General features: G+C 43.6%; 1 protein-coding gene across 5 annotated transcripts in view; it reads right to left on the bottom strand.

Annotated features, from left to right (window-relative positions):
* The window catches only part of ENOX1 (ecto-NOX disulfide-thiol exchanger 1), a 488,154-nt gene that overhangs the window by 110,692 nt on the left and 354,958 nt on the right, over positions 1-22,504 (bottom strand). For all 5 annotated transcript variants that reach the window (XM_038762016.1, XM_038762019.1, XM_038762018.1 and 2 more), the window contains exon 10: positions 20,778-20,895. In XM_038762016.1, the coding sequence (XP_038617944.1) occupies positions 20,778-20,895 (118 nt within the window). The remainder of the gene's footprint in view (positions 1-20,777; positions 20,896-22,504) is intronic.

The following is a 22,504-nucleotide window of genomic DNA, read 5'->3' on the forward strand; positions in this document are numbered from 1 at the left end:
TCTTCATCCCCATTTTACAGATGAGGTAACTGAGGCACAGAGAAGTTAAGCAACTTGCCTAAAGTCACACAGCTGACAATTGGCGGAGCCGGGACTTGAACCCATGACCTCTGACTCCAAAGCCCGGGCTCTTTCCACTGAGCCACGCCGCTTCTCTGAGTCTTGCTGCTGATCCCTTGCCCATCTCCTCCCTCTGTCTTGGAACCCCCATCCCCTTCATATCTGACATACCTCCACACTCCCAAAATTCAAATCCTTACTAAAATCACATCTCCAAACCCAGCGTGACACAGTGGATAAAGCCCGGGTCTGGGAATTGGGAGGAGCTGGGTTCTAATCCCAGCTCCACCACTTGTCTGCTGCGTGACCTTGGGTAAGTCACTTCACTTCTCTGGGCCTCAGTTGCCTCATCTGTAAAATAGGGATTGAGACTATAAACCCCATATAGGACAGGGAACGAGTCCAAATCAATTTACTTTGATCCATCCGCGCGCTTAATACATCGCCTGACACATAGTAATAATAATCGTGGTACTTGATAAGCACCTATTATGTGTCAAGCACTGGACTAAGCGCTGGGGTGGATACAAACAAATCAGGTTGGACACAGTCCTTATCCCACATGGGACTCACAGTCTTAATCCCCATTTTACAGATGATGTAACTGAGGCATAGAGAAGCAGTGTGGCTCAGTGGAAAGAGCATGGGCTTTGGAGTCAGAGGTCCTGGGTTCGAATCCCGGCTCCGCCACTTGTCAGCTGCGTGGCTTTGGGCAAGTCACTTCTCTAGGCCTCAGTTCCCTCATCTGAAAAATGGGGATGAAGACTGTGAGCCCCCTGTGGGACAACCTGATCATCTTGGAACCTCCCCAGCGCTTAGAACAGTGCTTTGCACATAGTAAGCGCTTAATAAATGCCATTATTATTATTAAGTGAAGTGACCTACCCAAGATCACACGGCAGACAAGTGGCAGAGCTGGGATTCGAACCCAGCTCCTCCTGACCCCCAGGCCTGTGACCTATCCCCTAGGCCAAGCTGTTTCTCTCAGCGCTTAACAGATAGTATTATTATTATAGCATTAATAAACTGATAATAGTAATAATAAATAACATTTATTATTATTCTAATCCCAGCTCCACCACGTGTCTTCTAAGTGACCTTTGGCAAGTCACTTCTCTGTGCCTCAGCCACCTCATCTGTAAAATGGAGACGGAAATTGTTGTGATTGTTGTGTTGTGATTGTGTTGCGTTGCGATTATGTCGCCAACTTGTACTTCCCAAGCGCTTAGTACAGTGCTCTGCACACAGTAAGCACTCAATAAATACGATTGATTGATTGATTGAATGAATCAATGAATGAATGAACTGAACTGTGAGCCCTAGGTGGGAATTGGATACCAAATATCTGGTATCTCCCCCAGCACTTAGTACAGTTCCTGAAACATAGTAAGTGCTTAATAAATACCATTAAAAATAGAGTGGCAAGAGAGGTGCATTGGTGGAGAGTGTGGATTGTACTTCCCAAGCCCTTAGTACAGCGCTCTGCATAGAGTAAGCGCTCAATAAATATGATTGAATGAATCAATGAATGAACGAACTGAACTGTGAGCCCTAGGTGGGAATTGGATACCAAATATCTGGTATCTCTCCCAGCACTTAGTACAGTTCCTGAAACATAGTAAGTGCTTAATAAATACCATTAAAAATAGGGTGGCAAGAGAGGTGCATTGGTGGAGAGTGTGGATTGTACTTCCCAAGTGCTTAGTACAGTGCTCTCCATACAGTAAGCGCCCAATAAATACGATTGAATGAATCAATGAATGAATGAACTGAACTGTGAGCCCTAGGTGGGAGTTGGATATCAAATATCTGGTATCTCCCCCAGCACTTAGTACAGTTCCTGAAACATAGTAAGTGCTTAATAAATACCATTAACAACAGAGTGGCAAGAGACATGCATTGGTTGAGAGTACAGATTGTACTTCCCAAGCACTTAGTACAGTGCTCTGCATACAGAAAGCGCTCAATAAATACGATTGACGAATGAATGGAGGACACGAACTTTCACATTAAGGAAGGAAGGCTAGTACAGAGTCACCTCGACTTACTCTCATTGCTCTTCCCCCCCCCTTCCCACACCACAGCACTTATATATATACATCTATAATTCTATTTGTTTATATTGATGCCTGGTTAATAATAATTATGGCACTTGTTAAGCGCTTACTATGTGCCAAGCACTGTTCTAAGCGCTGGATACCCTCTCCATAACGTCCCACCTTCTGCTTATTTTGATGTCTGTCTCCCCCTCGCCCCGGACTGAAACCCTTTTGTGGCTAGGGATTGTCTCTCTTTAATAATAATAATAATATTAATAATGATAATGGTATTTATTAAGTGCTTACTGTATGCAAAGCACTGTTCTAAGCACTGGGGAGGTTACAAGGTGATCAGGTTGTCCCCTGGGGGGCTCACAGTCTTCATCCCCATTTTACAGATGAGGGAACTGAGGCACAGAGAAGTGAAGTGACTTCAATCAATCAATCAATCAATCGTATTTATTGAGCGCTTACTATGTGCAGAGCACTGTACTAAGCGCTTGGGAAGTACAAATTGGCAACACATAGAGACAGTCCCTACCCAACAGTGGGCTCACAGTCTAAAAGGGGGAGAAAGAGAACAGAACCAAACATACCAACAAAATAAAATAAATAGGATAGAAATGTACAAGTAAAATAAATAAATAAATAAATAAATAGAGTAATAAATATGTACAACCATATATACATATATACAGGTGCTGTGGGGAAGGGAAGGAGGTAAGATGGGGGGATGGAGAGGGGGGCGAGGGGGAGAGGAAGGAAGGGGCTCAGTCTGGGAAGGCCTCCTGGAGGAGGTGAGCTCTCAGCAGGGCCTTGAGACTTGCAGGGACTTGCCCAAGGTCACACCGCAGACAAGTGCTGGAGCTGGGATTTGAACCCATGACCTCTGACTCCAAAGCCTGGGCTCTTTCCTACCAAGCCATGCTGCTTCTCTTTATTCATTCATTCAGTCATATTTACTGAGCGCTTACTGTGTGCAGAGCACTGTACTAAGCGCATGGGAAGTACAAGTCGGCAACATATAGAGACGGTTCCTACCCGACAGTGGGCTCACAGTCTAGAAGGGAATAATAATGATGGCATTTATTAAGCGCTTACTATGTGCAAAGCACTGTTCTAAGCACTGAGGTAGACACAAGGTGATCAGGTTGTCCCACGGGGGGCTCACAGTCTTAACCTCCATTTTACAGATGAGGTCACTGAGGCCCAGAGAAGTGAAGTGCCTTGCCCCAAGTCACAAAACTGGCAATCGGCAGGGCCGGGACTTGAACCCACGACCTCTGATTCCCAAGCCCGGGCTCTTTCCACTGAGCCCCGCTGCTTCCCTCCACCAACACATAATCCATCGCTGTACTGTACTTTGCAAGCGCTAAGTACAGTGCCCTGCACACAGCAAGCGCTCAATAAATACGATTGAATTTTAGAATTTTAGACTGTGAGCCCACTTTTAGACTGTGAGCCCACTGTTGGGTAGGGACTGTCTCTATATGCTGCCAAATTGTACTTCCCAAGCGCTTAGTACAGTGCTCTGCATACAGTAAGCGCTCAATAAATACGATTGATGATGATGATTGAATGAATGAATGCAGTGGGGAAAAAAGCCACTGGAGAGCAAACAGTTGAAGATGGTGGTCAGGGAAGGAGGAAAGGAAGGGGTAAGGCGAGGTCCAGGGCGGTGGACTTTGAGAGACGCCAGGAGATCTCCTCTTGAGATACCTGTATATATGTATATATGTTTGTACATATTTATTACTCTATTTATTTTACTTGTACATATCCATTCTATTTAATTTTGTTAACATGTTTTATTTTGTTCTCTGTCTCCCCCTTCTAGACTGTGAGCCCGCTGTTGGGTGGGGACCGTCTCTATATGTTGCCAACTTGGACTTCCCAAGCGCTTAGTACAGTGCTCTGCACACAGTAGGCGCTCAATAAATACGATTGATTGATTGATTGATACTGGGAGTGAGAAATTACACCAACAACAAAAAAGGCAACAACAGAATGCCCTCCACAATGAATTCTCATGATGACAGGGAATAGTCGTGCCTGTATTTAGAACATTAGAAGCAACACGATTTATTTGAGTGTCTACACTGGGTAGCGCCTTCTAATAAGAGCTGTGGAGATTTATAAAGGTTTACGCCTAGGGGATGCAGCGTAAATTCGGAAAAATCTTTTTTTTCCTATGAGACTGCATGTTGCGTCCACTTCACTGCAGCAGGAGAGAGGACAAAGAGCTCATTTTTTCCCAGACTTTCATTCAAGATAACATTTTCTCAAGAAATAGATTTCGCATTTATTAACTAAGTTTAACGGTTTCTCGGTTTTCAGCAACCTGCATTTTCCCTTCATGCTGCAAACTAAGTAATTCATATTTAAGGCCTGAACTTTAGTCCAGTTTTTTTTATCTGTCTAAGCTAGACTGTCACATTTATTAACTAAGTTTAACAGTTTCTAGGTTTTCAGCAATCTCCATTTTCCCTTCATGCTGCAAACTTAAGTAATTCATATTTAAGGCCTGAACTTTAGTGACCAGTTTTTTTATCTGTGAAAGCTAGACTTTCACATTTATTAACTAAGTTTAACTGTTTCTCGGTTTTCAGCAATCTTCATTTTCCCTTCATGCTGCAAACTATGTAATAATAATTCAGATTTAAGGCCTGACCTTTAGTGAACGGTTTTTTTATTTTATTTTATGGTATTTGTTAAGCGCTTACCATGTGCCAGGCACTGTACTAAACGCTGGGGCAGAAACAACATAATCAGATTGGATAAAATCAATGTTCAACTTGGGGCTCACAGCTTAATTGCCATTTTACCATTTTTAAGCCATCTGAAGCCCAGAGAAGTTACGTGACTTGCCCAAGATCACACAGCAGTTAAATGGTGGAGGCAGGATTAGAAACCAGGTCCTCTGACTCTTTCCATTAGGCCACGCTACTCTCACAGTTTTTGTGAAAAAAACTCACCAGGTATACTATTCACAAGATTAAATGCTTAGTACAGTGCTCTGCACACAGTAAGCGCTCAATAAATGTGATTGAATGAAAGATTAAAGAAAGTTTGGTTCAGCGAAGAGCTGGGACTTAAGAGATCCAGGTATATTTGAGGTTCCAGCCACACTCTGACACACACACACTCCAGAAATTCAGAAGTTGTGATTAAAATAATCAATTAATTATTTTAATTAATAATGCACAGATGCACAGATGAAGTTAGGGCCCTCCCATGACCACTGAAAATTTTGTGATGAAGAAATCTTGAATTAATTCCAAGGAAAGCAAACGAATTTATAAAAGCAACTGAAGAGAGATGAGTACAAGAGTATGAAGAGGTATTCAAAAGTGTCGGTACTTCATACAGACTAGAAGGATCTAAATTACACAAATTATTCAGTCAGTGAGACAAGAGCCTATTTGTACAGCCTCCTGCCAAAATTCGTGAATGTACCACTACTACTCCTCTACTTAACGTTGTGATGCTAAAATCTGAGTTATTTTAACAAATATTATAAAGTAGTTTAGTGATGTTTAATGTCACAGTACACAGCGCAGCAAGGAATTTCAGATTTTTCCCAAAGGGTTGGACTGGGTCTCAATTTATAACACTGTAAATCTACAGGAAAATGTACTCCACAATACAGCCATTGACAATGCAGTTCTGTTTTCAAGTAATGCATTACAACTGTATCATGTATTTTGTTTTATTTTACATCTTTCTTACAAATATCTAAGAAAATCTCTTCTGGGGAAACTGAAACTGGAAACCGAGAAGCAGCGTGGCTCAGTGGAAAGAACACGGGCTTTGGAGTCAGAGGTTATGGGTTCGAATCCCTGCCCTGCCACTTGTCTGCTGTGCGACCTTGGGCAAGTCACTTAACTTCTCTGAGCCTCAGTTACCTCATCTGTAAAATGGGGGACTGTGAGCCCACCGTGGGACACTTTGATCCCATTGTATCCCCCCAAGCTTTGCACAGAGTAAGCGCTTAACAGATGCCATCATTATTATTATTATTATTATTAAAAAGAAATCGAATTGAGAATCAATATAGTTGGATTAGGGGGATGGGAAATTGTAACCTGGACAAAATGTCAAACTAATTTAGACATAATGACCTGAAATGCAAATACATGATAACTGCTCTCTTCAAAACTGAAAAATTATGAGAGGCATGAAGAAATGTGAAACACAGAGGGATATCTATGGGAAAATATATACTGAGTCAAATTCTGCTTCTTTTTAAGTGGTGGTTGAAATACGGCTGGACATTTCACTGGTCTGTACAAGATGTTAACAATATTTTAAGACCAAGTGGAAAGTGACAGATACATGTCTTCATACGGAAAAAGAATCTACAGAGATGCAACTTCATAATAGCCTGTAATGCACACCCTGAGTACAACAGCGGAGAGGGAAGATATTTTCTTAAATAAAGTCTTCAGATGAAGGACCCCTGTTCGTAAAATTAATTTGGGTTCTGATGACCTTTCATGCTGCCCCTTAAATGACTCCCCACACATTCAGGTCTTGAGAAGAGCTATTCATGCCCGGTGAGCTAATTAACAGCTAATTAATCCAAGGCACTAAATTAGTTCTGAATAATAATAATAATAATAATGGCATTTATTAAGCACTTACTATGTGCATGGCACTGTTCTAAGCGCTGGGGAGGTTACAAGGTGATCAGGTTGTCCCACATGGGGCTCACAGTCTTAGTCCCCTTTTTACAGATGAGGGAACTGGGGCCCAGAGAAGTGAAGTGACTTGCCCAAAGTCCCACAGCTGACAGTTGGCGGAGCCGGGATTTGAACCCACGACCTCTGACTCCAAAGCCCGGGCTCTTTCCACTGAGCCACGCTGCTTCTGAACACATCTGATAGAAAGGTACACTGGCCTGGAGAAAAAGAGCTGTCTGTTGATCAGGGAAATGGGATGAGAGAGGGAAATCCAAGTTTTCCCAGGATCAAGACTGTGAGCCCACTGTTGCGTAGGGACCGTCTCTATATGTTGCCAATTTGTACTTCCCAAGCGCTTAGTACAGTGCTCTGCACACAATACGCACTCAATAAATACGACTGAATGAATGAATGAATCCAGGCTCTAGGAACAAGAGACCACAGATCAGTTAATCAATCAATTGTATATAATGAGGTCTTCCTGTGTGCAGAGCACTGTACTAAGCACTTGGGAGAGTCCAATATAACTGAACTTTCAGTAGAGAGTGGGAAACAGACATTAATACAAATAAAAAAATAATGGATGTGTACGTAAGTGCTGTGGGGCTGAGGCGGTTTGGGGGTTGGTGAATAAAGGGAGCAAATCAGGATAATAATAATAATAATGATGGCATTTATTAAGCACTTACTATCATCATCATCAATCATATTTATTGAGCGCTTACTACGTGCAGAGCACTGTACTAAGCGCTTGGGAAGTACAAATTGGCAACATATAGAGACAGTCCCTACCCAACAGTGGGCTCACAGTCTAAAAGGGGGAGACAGAGAACAAAACCAAACATACTAACAAAATAAAATAAAAAGCACTGTTCTAAGCGCTGGGGAAGTTACAAGGTGATCAGGTTGTCCCACAGTGGGCTCACAGTCTTTAATCCCCATTTTCCAGATGTGGTAACTGAGGCACAGAGAAGTTAAGTGACTTGCCCAAAGTCACACAGCTGACAATTGATGGAGCCGGGATTTGAACCCACGACCTTTGACTCCAAAGCCCGGGCTCTTTCTGCTGAGCCACGCTGCTTCTGATGATGATGAGGATGATGCAGAAGGGAATGGAAGAAGTGGAAAGGAGGACTTTGTCAGGGCAGGCCACTCGGAGGAGACGTGCCTTCAATAAAGCTTTGAAGGTAGGGAGAATAATTGTCGGTCGGATACGAGGAAGGAGGGCATTCCAGGCCAGAGGTGGGACATGGGGAAGAGGTCAGGGGCAAAACAGATGAGATCAAGGTACAGAGAGTAGATTAGCATGACAGAAATGGAGTGTACAGGCTGGCTGGCAGAAAGGTGAGGTAGAAGGGAACAAGGTGATTGAGTGCTTTAACCACAATGGTAAGGATTTTCTGTTTAACGTGGAGGCGGATGGGCAATTACTGGAGGTTCTTGAGGAGTGGGGGAAACAGGGACTTAAAGTTTTCGTACAAAAACGATTTGGGCAGCAGAGTGAAGTATGGACTGGAATGGGGAGAGACAGGAGGCGGGGAGGTCAACAAAAAGGCTGATTCTGGAATCAAAGTGGGATGGGATAAGTAGGAGTTTGGTTGGAAGGGATTTTAGCAATATTACGAAGGTTGAGCCTACAGGATTTAGTGATAGATTGAATGTGAAGGTTTAATGACAGGGCATGTGAGAAAGGATGGTTCGTCGTGCTGTGCATATTGATGGGAATATCACCGGGAGGACAGGGTGTGGGTGGGGGGATAAGGAGTTCTGTTTTGGACATGTTCAGGTGATTGGCAGGAAATCCAGGTAAAGATGTTTTGAAGGCACAAGGAAATGTGAGACTGCAGAGAGAGATTGTGATCAGGGCTAAACATGTTGATTCGGGAATCATCTGCATCCTCAAAAATCTCCAGTGGCTACCAATCAATCTGCGCATCAGGCAGAAACTCCTCACCCTGGGCTTCAAGGCTGTCCATCACCTCGCCCCCTCCTACCTCACCACCCTTCTCTCCTTCTACAGCCCAGTCCACACCCTCCGCTCCTCCACCGCTGATCTCCTCCCCGTACCTCGCTCTCGCCTGTCCCGCCATCGACCCCCGGCCCACGTCATCCCCTGGGCCTGGAATGCCCTCCCTCTGCCCATCCGCCAAGCTAGCTCTCTTCCTCCCTTCAAGGCCCTGCTGAGAGCTCACCTCCTCCAGGAGGCCTTCCCAGACTGAGCCCCTTCCTTCCTCTCCCCCTCGTCCCCCTCTCCATCCCCCCCATCTTACCTCCTTCCCTTCCCCACAGCACCTGCATATATGCATATATGTTTGTACATATCTTTTACTCTATTTATTTATTTATTTTATTTGTACATATCTATTCTATTTATTTTATTTTGTTAGTATGTTTGGTTTTGTTCTCTGTCTCCCCCTTTTAGACTGTGAGCCCACTGTTGGGTAGGGACTGTCTCTATTTGTTGCCAATTTGTGCTTCCCAAGCGCTTAGTACAGTGCTCTGCACATAGTAAGCGCTCAATAAATACAATTGATGATGATGATGATAGAGGCGTTAGTTGAAGCCACGGGAGCGAATGAGTTCTCCAAGGGAGTGTGTGGAGATGGAGAATAGAAGGGGACACAGAAATGAGCCATGAGTCCCTCATGAGCCCAAAGTTAAATGAGCCCAAAGTTAAAGGAGAGAGGAAGCCCACAAAAGCGATCGAGAATGGGCAGCCAGAGGGACAGGAGAAGAACCAGGAGAGAATAGTGCCAGTGAAGCTGAGGTTGGATAATGTTTTCAGGAAAAGGGGGTGGTCGACAGTATTGAGGACACCTGAGAAAACAAATGAGGGATCGGTCGTTTCTCTGGAAACAGAAATATGTCTGCTGTGTGACCTTGGGCAAGTCATTTAACTTCTCTGAGCCTCAGTTACCTCATCTGTAAAACAGGGATTAAGACTGTGAGCCCCACGTGGGACAACCTGATCACCTTGTATCCCCCCCAGGGCTTAGAGCAGTGCTTTGCACATAGTAAGCGCTTAACAAATGCCATCATTATTATTAGAAGCACCAGGGCCTAAAGGAGAAGCGTATGTGCCTGGAAGTCAAAAGATCTGAGTTCTAATTCAGGCTCCATCACTTGTGTACTGTGGGATCCAGCGCAGATCATTTTACATTTCTGTCACTCCATTTCTCCCTTAGTCTGTGAACCCCAGGTGGTACAGTGACTGTGTCCAACCTGATTATCTTCTATCTACCCTAATGCTTAGAACAGTGTTTAAACACTGAACTTAACACACGTCACAATTACTATTATTATTATTTTATTCCATCCACCTCATGTTTTTAGGATATCGGTCCTGAATTAATAATTATGGTATTTGTTAAGTGCCTCCTATGTGCCAAGCATTGTTCTAAGCGCTAGTAGATCGGTTATCAGGTTGTCCCACTTAGGGCTCACAGTCTTAATCCCCATTTTACAGATGGGGTAACGGAGGCTCAGAGAAGTGAAGTGACTTATCCAAAGTCACACAGCTGACAAGTGGCAGTTAGTAGCAGTTAGTACAAAAGGGTAATTTGCTGAGCAGATTAGGTTCCCCTCTGAATCTAATTTTATAGAGCTGATCCCAGGCCCTCTAGACTGTAAATTCATTTTTTTAATGGTATTTATTAAGCACTTACTATATGCAAAACACTGTTCTAAGTGCTGAGGAATGTGTCTAACAACTCTGTTAAATTGTACTCTCCCAAGTGCTTAGTACAGTGCTCTGCACACAGTAGGCGCTTCGTAAATCTGAGTAACTGATTGACTGGTTTGTCCTGGGGCTTCTGTTCTTTACCAAGCGATCCTGGGTTCAACAAAGGGAATGTAAGCATAGTAATAATAATAATGATACTAATAATAATGGTATTTGTTAAGCGCTTACCATCTGCAAGCACCGATCTAAGCGCTTGGGTAGATACAAGGTTATCAGGTTGACCCAAGTGGGGCTCACAGTCTTAATCCCCATTTTCCAGATGAGGGAACTGAGGCTCAGAGAAGTTAAGTGATTTGCCCAAAGTCACACACAGCTGACAAGTGGCAGAGCTGGGATTTGAACCCATGACCTCTGACTCCAAAGCCTGGGCTCTTTCCACTGAGCCACGCTGCTTCTCTACTATCTCTAAGCATCTTGGATTGGGTCTGGGCTCAGGGAATTAATTTGAAGGCTTTCTATCTGGTTATCCAGTGTTGCGTGTGGGGGGAAAAAAAGAACGAAAAACTTTCTGACCCCCAAAGTCAGGACCCTCAACATCCTTTGCTCAGGGAGTGAGTTTAGGCTGACAAACCGTCTCGGAGATTAAACAGATTAAAGGCTGAGCAAATCTCACCCCCCAAAAACATCCTTTAAATGAAAATCCCAACATATCAACCCCTATTTTTTTCTTCAGTTCCCTTATTACGCTGGATGAACTTAATAAGCAAAGCATATTGGAGCCAGTGCAGAATGCAATCTAACAAGAACATTCTGCCAGGAGAAACACTCCCCCTCATCCTGACGTCATTAGTGTTCCAGAATGGACCCTAAGACAATTTTCTCCCTCGGATATGCCAAAAGCAGAGCTGCTAATGCCTATGTCTAGCATAAACCGCCACACGCAGTGAACATTATAAAAAAGGAAGAGGCATCAGGGCAGGAATTTTTTTGGTAAGTGTAGTTTTCCACAAATTTGGTGTCAAGTTACCGCACTCATCTGTCAGTAAATTACTGTGATAAATTTAGATAGTTGCTATTTTGTCAGTGGCAGGAATATTTGTATTTAAAATGAGCAGAATTTCTCATACTGTGATATTCATTCAATTGTATTGATTGAGCGCTTACTGTGTGCAGAGCACTGTACTAAGCGCTTGGGAAGTACAAGTCGGCAACATGTAGGGACGGTTCCCTACCCAACAACGGGCTCACAGCCTAGAAGGGGGAGAAAGACAACAAAACAAAACAGGCAAAACTTTCCACACTCTCTCTCTCATCTCTCTTTCTTACACACTGTCTCTTCTTTCCCCCTCTTTTCCACTTTCTCCCTCTCCCTCCCTCTCTCTTTCCCCTCTCTGGCAAAGCTTTCCACACACTCTCTCTCTCTCATCTCTCTTTCTTACACACTCTTTCTCTTCTTTCCCCCTCTTTTCCACTTTCTCCCTCTACCTCCCTCTCCCTTTCCCCTCTCTGGCAAAACTTTCCACACTCTCTCTCATCTCTCTTTCTTACACACTCTTTCTCTTCTTTCCCCCTGTTTTCCACTCTTTCTCCCTCTCCCTCCCTTTTGCTTTCTCCTCTCTTTCTTTCCTTATTCATTAGCAGAAGCCTCATCTTTAGCACATATATGTGGGTCAAAGGACCAGGAAGAATTTTTGCTGTCGGACTGTCCCAAAATTTCCCAAACCAGAAGTGAAAAGTCATTCAGTCCTGGCAGGGAGCCACAGCAGACCAAGAGGATGCCAGGAACTTGGTAACTGTATAGAGGCAGAACAGAGAGGAAATCTAGGAGGGCATCAAATAATAATAATAATAATAATGATGGCATTTATTAAGCACTTACTATGTGCAAAGCACTGTTCTAAGCGCTGGAGAGGTTACAAGGTGATCAGGTTGTCCCACAGAGGGCTCACAGTCTTAATCCCCATTTTACAGATGAGGGAACTGAGGCCCAGAGAAGTGAAGTGACTTGCCCAAAGTCACCCAGCTGACAATTGGCGGAGCCGGCATTTGAACCCATGACCTCTGACTCCAAAGCCCGGGCTCTTTCCACTGAGCCACGCTGCTTCTCAAATATGTTGAGAGGTTATGTGTCAAATCTGCAGCTCTTCAAGAAGTGAAGATATTTGGTTCCAAACCTAACAGATTTCAGTTAGACTCAATGTCGATCTCCATAGCACATATCCAGCGCTTAGAACAGTGCTTTGCACACAGTAAGCGCTTAATAAATGCCATTATTTTTATTATTATATTAATGGAAATGATAAGGAAAATGGTCACATTGTTCATTACCGCTGCAGCTTTCCTTCTAAAGCATTTTCATTAATATTGCCTTCTTTGTCCTCACAACATCAATGGAAGTTAAGGAAGGCGGGTCTTATTATATTATTATTATTTTACAGAAGAGAGGCTGAGCTAAAAAGGGGTCCAGTGACATTTTCAAAGTCCTACAGTGGTAGATCCTGGCTAGAACCCAGGCATTCTGAGTCCCACCACAGTGTTTTTTCCATTGGATTGAGTTCCTTGGGTAAGATGCATATCATTGCAGCACGTCGGGCCATACAAACGGCCCTGAAGTTTACGCCAACGTTCGTGCTTGCACCATTTCAACAAAAATTGCTTCTTAGAATTTAGGCTGTGTACACGAATTACGTGGATATTTATATTTATGTCCCCCAAAGAGTTTGCCCTGGATTATTTGTCTATTTCAGACAGGCTTCTTTTCAGCTGGACACTTCCGCTTAACTTGGGCCCAAGAGTATTTTTAGGGTTCACGAACTCAGATAATTTGTTCCTGCAGACTCTCTTAGAGGGTACAAAGTTCTCCAGGAGCGCTTAGTACAGTGCTCTGCACACAGTAAGCGCTCCATAAATACGATATTGAATGAATTTTTTCTTGGAACTCTGGGTTTCTTCTCAGTTACCTCGGGATGAAGGGAAAGGACTTGGCTCGCTCTAGAGAGCTGGCTTGGATTCTTGGTTTTGCTCTGCCTTGTGTGCCTGTAATTTGCCTATAATGATGCTTTTTTTCCCTCGACATGGTATCCAACGGGGCTGAGGACTGAGGTTATCAAACTTGTTGGCATTCCTGTCCTGTTTTAGGCAAGTTACAAAATGGTCACAGCTTGCCCTCTGAAAAACTGATACAAATTTCAATTGAAGTATCACTAAAAACTGCATACTCAAATCCACTCTTATGATGTGCTCCGTTTCTTCTACATAATATGTAAAGAAATGATGATGGCATTTGTTAAGCACTTACTGTTCTAAGTGCTGGGGGGGATACAAGGTGATCAGGTTGTGCCACGTGGGGCTCACGGTTTTAATCCCCATTTTACAGATGAGGTCACTGAGGCTCAGAGAAGTGAAGTGACTTGCCCAAGGTCACACAGCAGACACGTGGTGGAGCCGGAATTGACCTCTGATTCCCTAGCCCGGGCTCTTTCCACTGAGCCAAGCTGCTTCTACATCTACCTGGAAATGACGGCTCCGAGAGCCCTGGCTTCATCGGAAGTGTTACCACCTAACGGATATTTTGTAACGGAAACTTTGTTACGGAAAAATGAAATTTGCCTCGATTATGGAAGGAGAGTTGGTTAAATTTAGGCAAATCAAAGCACTAGGTTTCATTTTTTATTAGTTATTTTAATAACTGCACCTTTAGGTGCAGGGGGGAAGTAGAGGTTCAAGTGAGGAGGGTTTTCTGGTTTTCCTGAGAAAAGAATAAACGTAGGTAATTCAGGAAAAGGGACTGTTCCTTAAGGTAAACAATACTGCAAACTATCTAGGGGTGGTAAGGAGGCACAATGAAAGTGATGCCCTTGTTCTTACACAGTGCCAAAGCAAAGTCCTCAAGAAAGCTGTCCATCACCTCGCCCCCTCCTACCTCTCCTCCATTCTCTCCTTCTCCAGCCCAGCCCGCACTCTGCCGCGGCTAACCTTCTCACCAGGCCTCGTTCTCACCCGTCCCGCCATCAACCCCCGGCCCACGTCCTTCCCCTGGCCTGGAATGCCCTCCCTCCAAAAATCTGCCAAACTAGCTCCCTTCCTCCCTTCAAAGCCCTACTGAGAGCTCACCTCCTCCAGGAGGCCTTCCCAGGCTAAGCCCCCCCAACCTACCCTTTTCCCCTCCCCATAGCAGTTGTGTATATTTGTACATATTTATTACTCTGTTTTATTAATGATGTGTTTATATCTATAATTCTATTTATTTTAATGGTACTGACACATGTCTACTTGTTTTGTTCTGCTGTCTGTTTCCGCCTTCTAGACTGTGAGCCCGTTGTTGGGTAGGGACCATCTCTATATGTTGCCAAATTGTACTTACCAAGCGCTAGGTAATAATAATGATGGCATTTGTTAAGCGCTTACTATGTGCAAAGCACTGTTCTAAGCACTGGGGGGGATACAAGGTGATCAGGTTGTCCCCGTGGGGCTTACCGTCTTCATCTCCATTTTACAGATGAGGTAACAGGCTCAGAGAAGTTAAGTGACTTGCCCAAGGTCACACAGCAGACATGTGGTGGAGCCGGCAGTCAAACCCATGACCTCTGACTCCAAAGCCCGGGCTCTTTCCACTGAGCCACGCTGCTTCTCTAAAATCCTCAGCTCACCAAGATTGAAGCATTGATTATAGCATCAAAACTCTCCTGCGTGGGACAAGTGAAGAAACTGAAGACGGCAGAACACCTAAGCGGCTGCTGTATAGTGAGTAGAAGGGGCAAACTAGCTGAGAAGGCTGATTAAATCATGTGACGATGATAGAGTCGTCCATACTAAATGACCTTTGATCCCTGACATCGTAGTAGTGATAGTAACGGTAAACGTAATAGTATTTCTTAAGCACTTACTGTATGCAGAGCAATGCTGGGAGAGAATTCACGGGTGGGAATTAGATATAATCCTGTTCTTCAGGGGGCTCCCAATCGGTGCTTAGAACAGTGTTCTGCACACAGTAAGCGCTCAGCAAATACGACTGAATGAATAAATGACATGCCACTCGACAACACAAGTGGCATGAGAGGAAACCAAATTCTCATTAAGATGTGTCTGTCTTCTGTAAAACTGATCTTCATTCATTCTCCCATCTTGCACCCACTGTTCTCACCCTTCCCCTCCAGATTCACTAAACCTTATAATAATAATAATAATAATAATAATGTTGGTATTTGTTAAGCGCTTACTACGTGCCAAGCACTGTTCTAAGCACTGGGGTAATAATAATAATGATAATGTTGGCATTTGTTAAGCGCTTACTATGTGCAAAGCACTGTTCTACGTGCTTGGGGGGATACAAAGTGATCAGGTTGTCTCATGTGAGGCTCACAGTCTTAATCCCCATTTTACAGATGAGGCAACTGAGGCTCAGAGAAGTTAAGTGACTTGCCCAAGGTCACACAGGTAGATAGAAGGTAATCAGGTCGTCCCACGTGGTGCTCACAGTCTTCATCCCCATTTTACAGATGAGGTAACTGAGGCACAGAGAAGTTACATGACTTGCCCAAGGCCACACTGCTGACACGCATGGCTCAGTGGAAAGAGCACAGGCTCAGGAGTCAGAGGTCATGGGTTCTAATCCTGGCTCCGCCACACGTCTGCTGTGTGACCTTGGGCAAGTCACTTCACTTCTCTGAGCCTCAGTTACCTCTTCTGTAAAATGGGGATGAAGACTGTGAGCCCCACGTGGGACACCTTGATCACCTTGTATTCCCCCCCAACGCTTAGAACAGTGCTTTATTAATGCTTGATTAATTAATTAAGCGGCAGAGTCGGGATTAGAACCCACGACCTCTGACACTCAAGCCTAGGCTCTTTCCACTATGCCACGCCGCTCCCTTGAAATCTCTGGTGAAAAGCTACTGCCCTCAGGCCTTCCCCAACTAATTGCAACTTCCTGGGTCATGTCATCCCATGCTGAGAGCTCACCTCCTCCAGGAGGTCTTCCCAGACTGAGCCCCTTCCTTCCTCTCCCCCTCGTCCCCCTCTCCATCCCCCCTTCTTACCTCCTTCCCTTCCCCTCAGCACCTGTATATATGTATATATGTTTGTGCATATTTATTACTCTATTTATTTATTTATTTATTTATTTTACTTGTACATAGCTATTCTATTTATTTTATTTTGTTAGTATGTTTGGTTTTGTTCTCTGTCTCCCCCTTTTAGACTGTGAGCCCACTGTTGGATAGGGACTGTCTCTATATGTTGCCAATTTGTACTTCCCAAGCGCTTAGTACAGTGCTCTGCACATAGTAAGCGCTCAATAAATACGATTGATGATGATGATCCCATTCGCCCTCCAGCTCCTCTGGACCCGGAAAGCGAGTCACTGAAGCTCCCCGATACTCTCTTCCCGGCGGCGGGGCAGGATGGAACAGCGGCCCAAGTCCCGCTGAAAGTTGAGCACTTTGATGCTGCAGTGAAGAAGAGAGTAGAGCACACGCCTGACACGCGTGGCTCGGTGGAAAGGACCTGAGTTCTAATTCCGGCTCCTCCGCTCGTCTGCCGTGTGACCTCGGGCAAGTCGCTTAACGTCTCTGGGCCGCAGTTACCTCATCGGTAAAACGGGGATTAAGACTGCGAACCCCACGTAGGACAGCGATTGTGTCCAAATTGATTAGCCCAACACTTAAAACAGTGCCTGACATATAGTAAGCATTTAGCAAAATGCCATTATTATTATTATTCTGGTAACCAGTGACTTCTGGATCCTCCACAGATCTACCTAGGTGGAAATAAGCATGAAACTGTAATTCCCATGGCCCTTCTACTTCTCTCTTGTCTTTTAATATTTTTTTTAAATTGTTTCATCTTTCCTTGTGTCTGTTCCCAACCCTCCCCCCTTATTCTTAGCTCAGGAGACCCTCAAGGGCCAGGGATCTTCTCTAATTTTTATCTTTGTACTCTGTCCTAGCATTTGATTCAGTGCTTTTCACCCACTGGGCCCTTAATAAATACTAATGCTATCAGTCAACTCAGCCCTCACATATCAGGGACCGTCTCTATATGTTGCCAACTTGTACTTCCCAAACGCTTAGTACCATGTTTCACACACAGTAAGCGCTCAATAAATACGATTGAATGAATATCCACTGGTTTATTTGCTACAGATTTGTTTATCCTCTTGGGTTTATAATTTATATCTACTGTCTGCCTTTTAGTTACTATATAAAGAATACCTCTCCAGTAACACTTTTTCCCCCCAACTGTGATTCTATAATCCATTCTTAATATCCTGAGGGCCATTCCGGATATCTCAGCATAGTCACAGATTTTTGTGATTGTGTTGTCATTTCAAGTTGGCTGGGCTCTCACCTGCTGTCCCCAATTGCAAGCGTTCTGCGCTCTTTCTGTGTCAGTAGTTCAGGAGGATTACCCAGGGCTTCTCTTATAACGGAAAACCCTATCAGGGAACTGTTATTTTACAAAATCTATTTATTTATTCACATAGTCAACTTTTAACTACAGAACCAAGGCAATGTGGACTATTTGGAAAGCCTGTGAATTCATGGGCAGAATTGGGCAGTGGAAATGATGCAGGATTATTGAACATGGGAAGGGGAGAGACATACAAGGACCTGGAGATTTGGGTGGGCTCCAGTTCTGCCACTAACATTTCAATTTTAGTCCCACCTCCCAACTCCCAGACTGGGCCTCTTCAAGAAGTCCTTCCCACCCAATTCCCAGATTTACCCAGACCACCACAGATATTCCAAATTCCCCAGGTGCCTTGGATGGTTAATCCCTGCAATTAAACTTCCTATTTCAGATCCATCCCTAAATCTCCAGGCAACCATGATTTTTTTTAAATAATGGTTCCTTTCAGAAACTTAACCTCAGGGGTTGATTAGGTAAAATCGTAATTGTGAATTTATGTCTCCTGTCTCCTTCAACAATTATGAGCCCCTTGAGGGTAGGAATCATGTGAACTGCTTCTTTTGCATTCTGCTTGTGCTCAATCCTTGCGATTGATTGTGGACTCAGTAAATCTGGATATTGAATATAATATGATACTTTCCATTAAGATCCGACTAATTCAGAGTCATAATTGCTGGTTTCCCAAATCCCAAACAGCAATTTTTACCAATGAACCACTCCACATCGCTCCCATAAGCCTTCAGCTGGAAGACGAGACCCGATTCATTATAAAACACAAGGAAGGTCTTTTAAGCATTGAAAGTAAAATTTCTACTTCTCTACTGAAAAATTCATTTCTCTAGGAAGAAGACTTCTACAAGTCTTTCTCAAGGATTCTCAATCAATTAGTCAATCAATAGCATTTATTGAGTGCTTATTTGTGCAGAGAACTGTACTAAGCACCTGCGAGAATATGACAGAATTAGTAACCTGGTCCCTGCCTTCAAGAGGTTTCCATCATAGCCAAGGAGATAGACGCTAAATTAATTAACAGGTAGAGTGTAAAGGGAGTAGGGTGAGTTCCCAAATGCTTAGGAAGTGATGAAGTAGGAGCTGAAGAGGGAAATAGGATAGAGAGATGATCAAGGTAGGCCTCTACCTGACGTGATTTCAGAAGGGCCTTAAAGATGGGGAGACCAGACGTGAAGTGGGAGGGGGTTCGGGGAGAAGGATGGGCAAGAGACTAGAACAAATAAATTGGCTTGAGAGGAACAAAGTTTGTGAGCTGGAGTGTAATCGGAGAAGAGTAGTGGGGAAAGAGCTGACAGAGTGGCCAAAACTGCTTAACTCTAAAATCCTCTTGCACAGTCCTTGAGCAATTAGAAGATTAAAAGAACTGGGCAAGCTTTGCCAACTAGCATCTCAAGCAGGGCAGGAATAAAGGTTTTCTGTATCTTTTTTTTCCTAGTGTTTTTCCCCAAGTATTAAGTACTTCCAACAACCAGCTCTCAATAAACATAAATGAACGGATGAATTAAAGAATGAAAATATTCTGAGAGTCCTGGTTTCCTTGACTGGTTGCACACTTTGTGAGGTTAAACTGCTTGAGAACAAATCAGGCCCACTCTTGTAAGGGATAAGCTATCCACAACCCGAATAGATCCTTCGAGGGAAAGCAATGTTATGAAATCCTCAGAAAGGTACCTTGCAGATCTAAAGGGTTTTGCCAGTGAAAAAATGTTTTCATGGCAGAAGGTCTAATTGGGAAGAAGGAGAAACTCCTGCAGTCTAGACAAAGATTTGGAATGTTTCATGAAAATTGGATTGGCATGCCACAGCGATGAAAAACCTATAATAATAATAATAATGGCATTTATTAAGCGCTTACTATATGTAAAGCACTGTTCTGAGCGCTGGGGGAGATACAAGGCTATCAGGTTGTCCCAAGGGGGGCTCACAGTCTTAATCCCCATTTTACAGATGAGGTAACTGAGGCACAGAGAAGTTAAGTGATTTGTCCAAAGTCACACAGCTGACAAGTGGTGGAGTCGGAATTTGAACCATGACCTCTGACTCCAAAGCCCAGGCTCTTTCCACTGAGCCACACTGCTTCTCATAAACCCCATAAATCTCATAAACCTTTCTATAAACCCTATATCTCCCTTCAGTTTAGCTCTTCTGGTTGACACTGTGGTCATCTATCTGGACTGTAAGCTCCTTGTGAGCAGGGAATTTGTCTACTAACTCTGTTGTGTTGCACTCTTGCAAATGCTTAGTGCAGGACTCTGTACAGGGTTTGTGCTCAATAAATACCACTGATTGATAATGACTGATTGCTCTGCGCACAGTAAGTGCTCAATAAATACCATTGATTGATTGCTCGTTTTCCCATGTCAATTTGTTGGACTTTTCTTCATTTCAATCATTTTTTGGTTTACATTGTTTTCCTTCCGCCTCCCCCTCCTCCTCCACGGACTCCTTATTCTTAGATGATGTGGATTACGTTTAATCCACCCTCCGTTGTACTCTTCCCCAGTGCTTAGTGCGATGGTCCGCACTTATCAGGTCCTCACTGAAGTACAAATGAATGAGTAAAGGTGAATTGAGGGCAAAAATTGGTAATCCATTTTTTAATGTACAATGCGGCTGTCATTTGGGGAAAAAGATATTGAAAAAGTGCAAATGAATCTATGCACAATGGAGGAGAGCAGTAACAAAACTGCTAAGAGTAGCCACTGCACTATGTTTCTTGGTAACGATCTAAAATTCCTTGGCTTCACGAAGGTCATTCAATGATGGCCGTTCAAAGAAGCATAATTAAAATACATTTCCTGTGTGATGCAACCACTTTCTGTTTCTTATCACCCATCTAAGATGAGAAAAGACCCCTTTGCCTAGTTGTCAAAGCAAAGTTGTCAGCATCACCTGATTCTTCAGTTCTCATTTTTTTATTAGGGTTATCGATGCTGTCATCATCAGACATTTCCATTTCCTCCTCCCGTCGTATTCCCATGAGCTGTTCGCTGTGAGCATTCCGAAGTTCCTGCAAACAAAGGACAGCCATCCTTTAGAATCACGGACCGTACACCGATTCGCTTTTTCTCCATCATCTTAAAAAAAAAATCCAACATCAATACTGGTAAAGACTCAGAACACTCACATCCCACCCCAATCCTGCTTTTCCCACTTCAAATACTTCCCTCTGCCTAGAGCTGAACCAATCGATGGTATTTATTGAGCACTTACTAGGTGCACAGCACTGTACTAAGTGCTTGGAAGAGTACAATATGACAGAATTACCAGATCTGTTCCCTGCCCATAACAAGTTTACAGTCTAGAGATGAAGTTCAGTTACGGAGGAAATACAGAAAAGGGGTCATTCCACTGTTGGAATGGAAAGATAATAATCGTAGGGCGGAAGAAGTCTTTTTCACTCCTACAGTCTTGATAGAAGTCAGTAATTCTTTAAGCAGGACAGCATACCAGAGTCAGGATTGTGTCAACCAACTCAATTGTCCTGTACTTTCCTAAATGCTTAGTGCTAAATGCTATGCACACGGTAAGCACTCAATAAATACCACTGGTGGACTGATTGATTGACTGAATACTGCACAACTCTGTAAGCTCTTCTTACCTTGGCAAATGCTCTGTCCGAAGCTCCTGACTGCATTTTGTTCAATTTCGAGACAAGGAACAGCTTAAACTCACTGCTTCGCATAACACATGTTTGGTACTCAATAATGAAACCCCATGGTGCCTGATAATGTTTAATAATGGACAGGCTTAACTGTTATTTCCGTGCCCTTTTTAAGAGTGGACATCAGCCAACACCCGTTTCTCTCGGCACCCTTAGTTTTAAACTGGGGCTGGTGAGAGAGTCATGATTTCGCTCCAAAGAACCTCACTGCAGGAGAAAATGGGGCCAGTGAAACGAGAATAGAGTTAGCATCCATTTGGGAGGGTGTGAAACCCGTTCTCGCAGGCCTGAGAGGACAGAAAAACCTCCCGATTCTGCCGGGCCGCCAAGAAGATGGCGAGACTTCTCGGTTGGAAATAACATCACCAGGTGCGAGACAAGGAGGCTGCGCTGTGATTAGTGGAATGTTTTTCAGATGGTAGACGGCTAATTTTTCTATTGACAGAGAGCTCAAATCCCAGAGAAATGGCTCGAAAATGCTTGAAACAAGGAAAAGTCAGGCGGAAAGAGTAACTGGGTCCAAAAAGGTCCGTGGGTTATGCCCTGCAATTAACGATAAACTCTCGCAGAAGTTGTTGGAAGGGGGGCTACAGAGAAAAAAAAGACTGAGGTTGTTTCCACAGGGTGTTCAGCAGTAAGTCATTAGTACACTCTAATAAATCTGTAAAGGTGTTGCAGATAATTAACAGATGCTGGAAAAGGGAACACAGTGAAAAATCAGGCCAATTATCCAGCTTGTACATAACTGAGAAATTATCCACAATGGTAAATTACAAACTGGTATTTAATCAATTAAGCACCGTGTAGGAGAGAAAATCAAAGGTAATTTATGATTCTACTCCATAGTAAATAGCCAAGGGAGGGAGAGGCCCAGAAACGTGCTAAAATAATGGACATCGGTATTCTACATGATTGAACAACAATTGGCATCCAATATCTAACTTCACCTTTCTCC

The sequence above is a fragment of the Tachyglossus aculeatus genome, chromosome 20 (assembly GCF_015852505.1).
Source record: "Tachyglossus aculeatus isolate mTacAcu1 chromosome 20, mTacAcu1.pri, whole genome shotgun sequence".
Lineage (NCBI taxonomy): Eukaryota > Metazoa > Chordata > Mammalia > Monotremata > Tachyglossidae > Tachyglossus > Tachyglossus aculeatus.